This window comes from Aulonocara sp. 'chitande type north' Nkhata Bay, linkage group LG2, assembly GCF_057382095.1.
Source record: "Aulonocara sp. 'chitande type north' Nkhata Bay isolate Kocher_YH1m ecotype deep benthic linkage group LG2, A_spYH_male_GT1.1, whole genome shotgun sequence".
NCBI classification, from domain to species: Eukaryota; Metazoa; Chordata; class Actinopteri; order Cichliformes; family Cichlidae; genus Aulonocara; species Aulonocara sp. 'chitande type north' Nkhata Bay.
In genome coordinates, this window is record NC_141345.1 from 19,806,837 (window position 1) to 19,816,628 (window position 9,792).

At 42.9% G+C, this 9,792-nt stretch overlaps 1 protein-coding gene and 1 pseudogene across 2 annotated transcripts; one reads left to right on the forward strand and one right to left on the reverse strand.

Annotated features, from left to right (window-relative positions):
* The first annotated feature begins 745 nt into the window (after positions 1–745).
* LOC147337672 (uncharacterized) lies at positions 746–4,822 on the forward strand. 2 transcript variants are annotated; one of them, XM_086307926.1, is made up of 7 exons: positions 746–954; positions 1,038–1,263; positions 1,443–1,592; positions 2,285–2,502; positions 2,591–2,744; positions 2,826–2,935; positions 3,839–4,822. In XM_086307926.1, exons 1-7 carry the CDS (start codon positions 922–924, stop codon positions 4,148–4,150), a joined length of 1,203 nt encoding a protein of 400 aa, XP_086164052.1. In that variant the 5' UTR covers positions 746–921; the 3' UTR covers positions 4,151–4,822. The 2 variants fall into 2 exon arrangements, with proteins under 2 accessions (XP_086164052.1, XP_086164043.1); XM_086307917.1 differs by lacking the exon at positions 746–954 and having other exon boundaries at positions 2,288–2,502.
* A 2,270-nt stretch (positions 4,823–7,092) lies between these two features.
* Positions 7,093–9,503, reverse strand: LOC147337673 (uncharacterized; annotated as a pseudogene).
* Between the last annotated feature and the right edge of the window lie 289 nt (positions 9,504–9,792).

Sequence of the window (9,792 nt, forward strand, 5' to 3'; positions counted from 1 at the left end):
CAGCCTCAGCATCTGTTAGCATCATTTCTGAAACTTGGAGCTAGGATTGCACTCTACTCTGACCTTTATCCACATTATAGCCTTGAGCTGTCTTTGCCTAAATAGACTTGGAACATCATTCTTGAAGACACCCAAAAATAGTTTTATTGCATTCCCAAATATTTGATAAACTGTTTTAAGTTTGACATTTTATCCTGTTAATATTACTTATTGCTAAAATACATTTATTGACAAAAAATGACCTCGACATGTAATAAGCCACGCCCAGGAAAAGAGAAATAAATATCACTTTTGAAGTTTTTTTCTCTTTTACAGCTGCGAATATTGATGAGGAAACTTTGAGAAGCTTTACCCGGGATGACCTAAAGGATCTTTTTCCGGGCCATGAAAATTTCTTCCGTAGAAAGAAGATTTGGGATTTTATCAGCCAAAAGGTAAATACACATTATACCACTAAGAAGATGATTACTGTCCATATTGTCTAGCATTAATTTGCCTAATTGTGTATTTTTGTTTATATCCCACAACTGTTATAGTTTAAGAGTACTGACCAAGATGCCAACACTTTCCATCGAAGCGAGAGTAACCCCTTCGGCTTTGATGTGTCACAATGTCAGCCTCAAACTTCCACTCCCATTTCCTACACTGCTGACAAAAAAATGAAAATGCCAGACCCACCAGAGTATGTGGTGTATACAGATTCAGAGTTGGACATGGTGCGCAGTCAGTACTTTGCATTGCTCCACAGTGGAAAGGAAAAGGACTGCAGGATGTCGAAGGAGCTCTGTTGCAGACTTGTAAGGAACACAGTCACCAGCATGGTTGCAATCCTCCGTGCTAGTCCCATGGGGAAAGAAGTAACATACCCCTCCAAACTCGAAATGAGAGCAATGGTCACAGAAGATTGTCGACTATTACCCCATGTTACGTGATGCTGACACACACATGCCATACGTAAGTCATTCTTTACCCACTACAATATCTAAAATTGAGTGAGATAATAAAATGATGTACAAATATATATTATTTTACCACAGCTGACCATCTACACCAAACTGTACAAACGACTCCAAAATATGAAGTCTCCAAGGAAGAGGCAGGGCTCCATGCCACAACGAGGCAGGCCCAGGAAGACTCTTTTCAGCTCAGATGACACAGACAATGGGACTGAAGGTGACCTAAGTGGTGAAGCAAGTGGTTCAAGTGACTATACCACACTTCTTGAGAGCAATGATGACCTCAGCGAGGATAACTCAAATGCAGGTGTGTACTTTGGTCTGCTGTACTAATGACTTTTGGACATCTAAAACTTCAAAGAGACCACCTGCCCTCAGTTTTCTGTTCAGAGTGCATCACAAGATTTATACAGTGTTGAGTATTTTCCTTAACTTTCTAGCTATTCCCTGTTATTACATTCTGTTCATCTTCTGTTTTTTCCTCAGAGAAAGAATCCCAATTGCCGCTACCCTCCACTGTACCAACTACGTCAAACAATACTACGCTGGCTTTACCACTATTATCCAAGTCAGCCTCATGCTCTGCACCCAGGTCTGATATAGGTCCTTCAACTGCACCTCCAGATGATGTTGTTGGTAAGTCCACCATCACCCTTATCTACCTCTCAGTCTGACTGTTCCTCTTACAGCTCTTTCCAAAATATGGTTGCAGCAATGAACCCCGTTCTAAGTGTTTATTCCATAAATCATAGTGGTTTGGCATTAACTCGAGTTGGTGTGTAAAATCAACATATGATAGATCCCTCATTCCAGTTTGCCAGTTAGCCATAGTAAGTATTTTACCACTTTGTGTTGTAATGGGTGTTACTCAGTGCTGATTATTTACACATGTAAATCCTCATGCTGGTCACATCTATCATGCCTTATCACAGTGTTTCTGTCATAGATCAAATTACCTAAAAGATTTTTATCCATCAGCTCATAATCACTGTTCACACTGATGTGAACGATATACACAGTAAACAACCTTTACCTTATTTTCACCACAGTTTTATTCACGGGCATCTTAAACTGTCGTTTTAATATTTGATTCTGTTCAAACTAACAATTAACATAAATCCATGATCATTATAAGAAAAGGACACAAAGGGAAATGATCAGGACATATAGGGTCAGTTCATTACTCAAACATATTTAACCTAAACATTAATTCTCATAAATATTATACTTAAAAACAACCATGCAACCTTACTAGAAATGACTGATTAGAAAAATCTGAATTTAGTCTAGTTACACCATGTCTTACAATTGCTCTTTGCTTTCCCTAGCAGACCATGACAGCCTGAAGATGCAGGCAAGACATTACAAAACCTTGAGCAACATGTACAGGAAACCCAATGCAAAACCCAACCAAAGTGACGTCGCTCAAATTTTGGACCTGGAGTTTGAGGCCAGACGAGCTTTTATTGACGCAGATGTTACAAGGGAAGAAGACAGGCCTAGAAAAATATTTGAAGCATACCCGTGCTTCAAAGACATACAAAATGTAAGTTCAACTACCTTCAGTTAAATTCCTTGCTTTCTCTGGATAGGTTTAGTTAGTTCTTGACTAACTGAGCACAACTTTGTCATAGGCGATGGATGAACTGCGTCGCATCATTGGTGGCTCCAACTGCAAATACATAGATCAAATGAAGGGTCGATGGGCAGAGTTTTGTTCGAAGGTGCAGTTCTATGGCATTTGGAAGAAGGTCCTGAAACCTCCTCTCCCCTTGGATGTACGTGGAGGTAAGTGGCCTTTTCATACATTAAATCCACACATCAGATATGTTCGGATTGCTTTGTTGAGATACTTTTCTCCGTTCACAGTGGATTTTACTGTCACTCTCTTCAATGCACTTCCATCTCTTTTTCCTTCAAAAACTACACCACCAAAGCGGCTGGGAAGTGCCAGTGAGGCTCTCCTTCATATCCTCAAGGTGCGAACAGCTGCAATACCAGCCACTGTAACTTGTACTCCATTTACTTGTATTGTTATTATTAATATTATTATTTTGCTTTTCCTGCTTAATAAGAGTGGGTTGAAGTTCAATTCAGCAGGGATTAAATTACTCCTTATTCAGGATTTCTTAATTGTTATTCAAACCCTACTCCAGAGAGGCAGCACAGAGCAAAAGCACATTGCAGTTAGGATACAAGTAGAAGCAGTAAAATGATATATTTAAAAAGGCCTTCAAAAACTAGAATATGTAACAAAGTTAAAAGAAATAGTTTTAAAAAACAAATGAGAAAAAAAGCACAAATAGACATGATAAAAATGCTGCAAACTAGAGAAAATTCATGCTCAGAATTAATACACAGCAAAATCTCCAGTGTTAAATTAACACTTTTGACAGTGTTATATGTTTAAAAGTAACCTAGTCAGTTTTGAAGATTAACAAAGACTAACACTGAGCAGTGCTGATTTTCTAACACAGGAAAATAAATCAAAATGTTAGAAATATTCCAGTGTTAGAAAATCAGCACTGCTCAGTGTTAGCCATTGTTAATCTTCAAAACTGACTAGGTTACTTTTAAACATATAACACTGTCAAAGTGTTAATTTAACACTCAACAGTGTTGTATTTAACACTCAGAGGAGTGGACCCATATAGACACTCTCCAGTGTTAATTTAACACTGGAGATTTTGCTGTGTACATTTCCAAAATTTCATATTTATGTAAGTCAGATATTTTACATTTATTTCTTCTATTCCAACAGTAAATCAGTTGGAGCATTCTAAACTCTTGATATTGCTTTTTGTGTCTTAAGCTGTTTGGATGCACAGCAACCCTTTCATTGAAAATCTTGAAGAATTTGTCCTTTTTTTGTGCTTTTCTAGCCGGGTGAAGATGCAATGCTATACCTGGAGAAGCGGCCTCTCTCCTCCCCAGTGCTGCTTTTTGATGGAACAACCAGCATTGTTGCTGTAGGAAACATACCAGTGACCACTCTCTCCTTGGAGGATTTCTGGGAAGGAATGTTGGTGTTGATGGCATATTACTACACCTTGCACTTAACATACCCAAAATGTGTTGCAACGGTCCTCTCTGTCATACAAACTGAGGTAATCACTGATGCCATCCATGATCAAGATGCCACTAGTGCATATAAGAAAGCAATAGCTGAGTGGAAGTCGTTCTTTGAAAAATAGGTGAATACCAAGCAGGATTTTATCAGGTCATTTGCAGTTTGTTTAGTTTTGTAGTACGTTTGTACAACTTTGTTCCTAATTTGCCTAGCAATGTCCTGAGAAACGGCTGTACTTATAATGCTTTACAAATGAAAGTTGTTTTTTTTTCTTAGTGACACTTTACCTGAGGCATGTAAAGTTTTAAGTCAGTAATGCCATTATTTACAACATTGTGAGACTATGTGACTGTCACAAAAGTTTAAGGCCAAAAATGTAATTTCTTTTCTCTGTTTAGGCCTTTTAAAGGGTTGATTTAGACTTTTAGGGATTGTGCAGCAGCCCTATATTGTTTAAAAAAAGAATTTTGTTCTCATGAGAGAAATAAATGTTGACATATATCACTCCTGTCCTGGTTGTGATTTCAGTAGAAGCCAAGGAGTATTCTAGGAAAAAGGTCTGTTTTAAGGTTTTTTTGCCTGGATTTAATATTGATTCAGCTCTATTTTAAGATAAGCCAACCTGAATCAAGAAACAAATTAATCATACTTCACTAATATTGAGTAGTTTTTCATAGTATTAGAACTATTTTTCTCGTTGCAGTGCATTCATTTGCTGCAAGTAAGAATTCAAAACATAAAAAAAGACTGTAATTTAGCATATTTAACTTACTTTTGGGACTTGATATAAAGTAATTTTATCTTAAATTGAGCTTTTTAAAGCTTATTTTAACCCTCTTCAATTCTCAAATGTGTTCTTTTATTTCTGGATTAAAAAATCTTATTTCAAGATTTCTTATTAAGTATAATAAACTTGCTGCATGGACAGATAATTTCACTTGTTTTCAGTGCTTTTTGTATCAAATGTAGTATTTTTTTCCTAAATATAGACTAGCCATTTTTGCAGTGTAAGAAGACAGGCCTGAAGATAAAGGCGAAATGGAGGATGGGTCCACAGAGAGAAATACTGTTGGTACGTGTAGAAAACCAGTAAAACTGACTGTGGCTTGAGAGAATAGCTAGCACTGAAGATAATGGAATGAGTCATGACAGAACCATGATTCCGAATTGTACAGAAAAATAGTCTGAAGTATTCAAAAGAACACGCTTACATTTCTGTGAAGCCTATTATTATGCACCTATGTGTGGGGAAACACGCACTGGTTATCATGTAGCTGAAGATTCCAGCGGAATTCTCCACAGACATGTATTTGAAAATTAACATAGTTGCAGTTTCTCCAAATATCCCTCGTCAGTTGGATGGAAAAAAAAGAAAGAGAGAAATGTTTCAGCAGCGCCCCTCCTGTTTCTGTTAAAGCCTCTTTACACAAATCACTTTCTAGCCTTGTGTGTGTGTGCGTGTGTGTGTGTGCGTGTGTGTGTGTGTGTCAGCAAAGCACAGAAAAAGTAAAGAAAAACTTGACAAAGATTGTCTCAGCAAACCTGTTCGACATTACTTTGAAGTCCTGTTGTTTTTCCATAGTTCCACTATGGAAAAGCACTGTTATCACAGCATCAGGTAAGGAGGGAAAGAACAGCATTAGCAATGCAATGTAAAAACATAAGATATTTTTAGTCTTGGGTATAGCAGTTGCAAAATCCTGTAAAACGTTATTTGCTAGTGTGCTCTCTCTCAGTTGTACATTTGAAATAGCTGGAATATGAACACAAAATATGCACAACTAGCAACACTGTAAAAAAAAGGTGTTTGCATGCATAAATCATATCAAATGATTTACTACAGTACAGCAAGTTAAATTCATGTGTAAGAGACATCTTCACATGTATGGAGCCTGTTACTTTAGTGTAAGAATGCTTGCATGCGACACTTTCCTTGGTGCTGCACATAGTTAGGTCTGCTAGACTAAAGTGCTCTTTGAAAATAGAAGCCTTTTCCTTGACCCCTGAGGCTTTTACCCCCATACCACAGCTGGCACCATAATCCTGGACCATTTGATTCCACCCATTAAAATGTGCTGTGCAAAGAGCAGATCTCTATGCAGCATTTTAATGGTGTGCAAATATAAACGCATAATTCTCATAAAAGAGTGTGGTAATTATATTAATGCATCCTTATTTTAAAAAAAAAAAAAAAAAAAAAAAAAAAAGTCATTTTGCTGATCTTGGAAGGCTTGTCAGTGACATAGACGCTACTCCATTATATTACCTTGTGATTCCAAGAACTGTCTGATTTCCTTGGTTTTGGAGGAGGGTGTTTGAATGCTTGAACTTCAAGGAAGTCAACTTTCTGTTCTTCTTTCAGGTCCTTCATGTGTTTTTCCAGTGTTTGCTGTATGCTGCTGAATTGAAAGCAGTCAGAATGTTTGTGAAATTAGATGTAGACTTTATATATAATGTCATGGCCCTGAGCTTTAGTTCAAAGGTGCACAACCATACAAGCATTTTCTGCCAAGCCTGTGGCACTTTTTTGATTTCTTTATTCCATATTTGTGGGTTTCTCACAGAAAAACTGTTGCAGTATCAAATTTTCGGTGACCGTAAAGTTATATGCAGGCAGCATATGTTGAATGTGAAACATGCAAATAAAGAACATAATACTGAACTTGCGGGATGATGATGAATATGAAAATCAAAAGAATTGGGATTTGGCATTGGAATTGAGAAATTTAAATATACTGTTAGGTGTGGCTGTGTGCAGGCAGGAATAGGACCCAAGGTGCAGACTCCGGAGACAGACGTGAACTCAAAAAAGGCTTTAATTTAATACTCAAAATATAACAGAACTAAAAAAACTCAAAACTTAAACTAGAGAAATGACAGAACACACAGCTAAGAAAACGGTAGATCACGACACAGACACAGAGAAACACAGGGCTTAAATACACAGAAGGAGCAATCAGGGAATGAATAACAGGAGGGAAACACAGCTGGGGCAAATCAGAACTGACGAGACAAAAGGAAGCGTAAACTGAACACACTGAGATAAGACAGAGAGCTTCAAAGTAAAACAGGAAACACATAACAGACTCACATGCAGGCACTACAGAGGGAACAGAGACGTGGGACCAGGGCAGACAAACACTGACTGAACACGGGGATATAGGAACTTAGGATACACATAGACGCGAACTAGACAAGGGGATGCAGGTGATAAGGGAGACAGAGCAACTAAAGAAGACATAGACATAAGCCATAAGACAGAACTCAAAGAAACCAAAAACTAGACAGTATAAATAATATCGTAAACTCAAAAACCCTGGGTCAACGACCCAGGCATCCTAACAGTACCCCCCCCTTAAGGGCTGGCTTCCAGACAGCCCAAACCAAAACATCAAAATCAAAAAAAACAAAAACAACCCAACCAGGGTGGGCGGCGGAGGAAACAGGATGGAGGGCTCGAAACAAAACAAGGAGCCAGAAACAACAAAACAAAAAAGTGCAAACACTGGAGCCCGGAAAGCAACAGAACAAAACACAGAAACAAAGTCCAAAACAACAGCACCAAGGCCCAGGCAAAGTCCAAAAGCAAACAAACAAAAGAGCTCACGAAAGGCGCAGAGGCCCAGGCAATAGTCTCAAAAAAGTTCAGGGGGCCGGCCCGGAGGCTGACGGCACAACAGTCCAAACCCGGGTAGGTCAGGGGGGCGGCCCGGAGGCTGATGGTCCAAGAGCCCAGAAAACAGTTCAGGAGGCCGGCCGGGCGGGAGGCACCGACGGCGGCGTAGGTCAGGAGGCCGGCCGGGCGGGAGGCACCGACGGCGGCGTAGGTCAGGGGGCTGTCCATGACGGCAATGACGTCCAGTCATCGGCCGGACAGAACGTGCAGGCCGGACAGGACGAGCAGGCCGGACAGGACGTGCAGGACGAGCAGGACGGACAGGACGTGCAGGACGAGCAGGACGGACAGGACGTGCAGGACGAGCAGGACGTGCAGGAACAGACAGCATGGAGACCTCAGGAGCAGACGAAGCTGAACACTCGGAGGCCGGACCAGGCGGAGCAGCAGAGGCCGGACCAGGCGGAGCAGCAGAGGCCGGACCAGGCGGAGCAGCAGAGGCCGGACCAGGCGGAGCAGCAGAGGCCGGACCAGGCGGAGCAGCAGAGGCCGGACAAGGCGGTGGAGCCGGTGGTGGCTGAACGGCTTCGCCAGAACCATCAGCAGACACTGGGACGTGCTGGCTGGGTCCTCCCGGACCCCCAGCTGACGAGGCAAGAGGCTGAACGGGCCCCTCGGACCCTCCAGCGGAGACAGGTGGCTGAACGGGCCCCTCGGACCCTCCAGCGGAGACAGGTGGCTGAACGGGCCCCTCGGACCCTCCAGCGGAGACAGGTGGCTGAACCGGCCCCTCGGACCCTCCAGCAGAGACAGGAGGCTGAACTGGCCCCTCGGATCCTCCAGCAGGAAGAGACGGCTGAAGCGGTTCCTCGGACCCTCCAGCGGAGACAGATGGCTGAAGCGGTTCCTCGGACCCTCCAGCGGAGACAGATGGCTGAAGCGGTTCCTCGGACCCTCCAGCGGAGACAGATGGCTGAACGGGCCCCTCGGACCCTCCAACGGAGACAGGTGGCTGAACGGGCCCCTCGGACCCTCCAACGGAGACAGGTGGCTGAACGGGCCCCTCGGACCCTCCAACGGAGACAGGTGGCTGAACGGGCCCCTCGGACCCTCCAGCGGGAACAGACGGCTGGACGGATGAGCAAACAGGTGAAAATATAATAGGCCGAAAAACACTAACCTTAGCTTGATCCATAAGCTCTGCAACGCCAAGTCCCAGGTCTTTAGCCAACTTAGTTATGGCAGGTGGCACTCTGTTTCCAGTTCTTTTTGCCAGCTGAGGCACGGAAAAAGTCATAGGCTGAGAATCTGCCAGAGAAACAAAAGGAGTCCTAGACATAACAGCAGCCACAGGGGCTGGCCGGAACACTAAGCAGTCACTTTCTCCCAAAACTGGAGTATGCTCAGTCGTTCTGGAGTGGCAGTGGCGTGAACGCTGTTTACTCCGGGAAGGGGGAGCAGGCGAACCGAGACACGAAGCCTCCAGCTGACCGGGCTGCAGATCCTCCGGCTCACCACACAGGAGCAGTTCTCCAGAACCTCCAGCAGAAACACTGTCCTGCTGTGGCAAACGCAGTTGCTTTACAGCGAGCTCCGTCTGCTGCTGCTGCGTTGGTGCGGAGAGAGAGATAGCCTGCTCACTGGCTCTGACATGCTCCCTCCACGCGGCTATGGTGTGGCTCAGATATGTGTCCACGGAGAACTGATGAAGCCGGGGGTTGGTTGTAATCATTGCCTTGACCGCGCTCAGTCTCACAGCCATAGCCTGCAAGCTATCGGCCTGAGCGGTGCGGTCCAGCAAATCAACCAACCCCTTCATCTCAGCCTCAAAATCCGAGTTGGAACAGTCTGCGGGGTCCATGTTCTGGTCGCGATCTTCTGTTAGGTGTGGCTGTGTGCAGGCAGGAATAGGACCCAAGGTGCAGACTCCGGAGACAGACGTGAACTCAAAAAAGGCTTTAATTTAATACTCAAAATATAACAGAACTAAAAAAAAAACTCAAAACAAACTTAAACTAGAGAAATGACAGAACACACAGCTAAGAACACGGTAGATCACGACACAGACACAGAGAAACACAGGGCTTAAATACACAGAAGGAGCAATCAGGGAATGAATAACAGGAGGGAAACACAGCTGGGGCAAATCA

What these genes read in the sequence shown, in the direction of transcription:
- LOC147337672 (XM_086307926.1), top strand. Translation starts at nt 922, where the DNA reads ATGTTACGTGATGCTGACACACACATGCCATAC. An exon ending in CTGACACACACATGCCATAC is followed by an intron (nt 955 to 1,037) that starts GTAAGTCATTCT and finishes ATTTTACCACAG; the next exon opens with CTGACCATCTACACCAAACT. An exon ending in CGAGGATAACTCAAATGCAG is followed by an intron (nt 1,264 to 1,442) that starts GTGTGTACTTTG and finishes TTTTTTCCTCAG; the next exon opens with AGAAAGAATCCCAATTGCCG.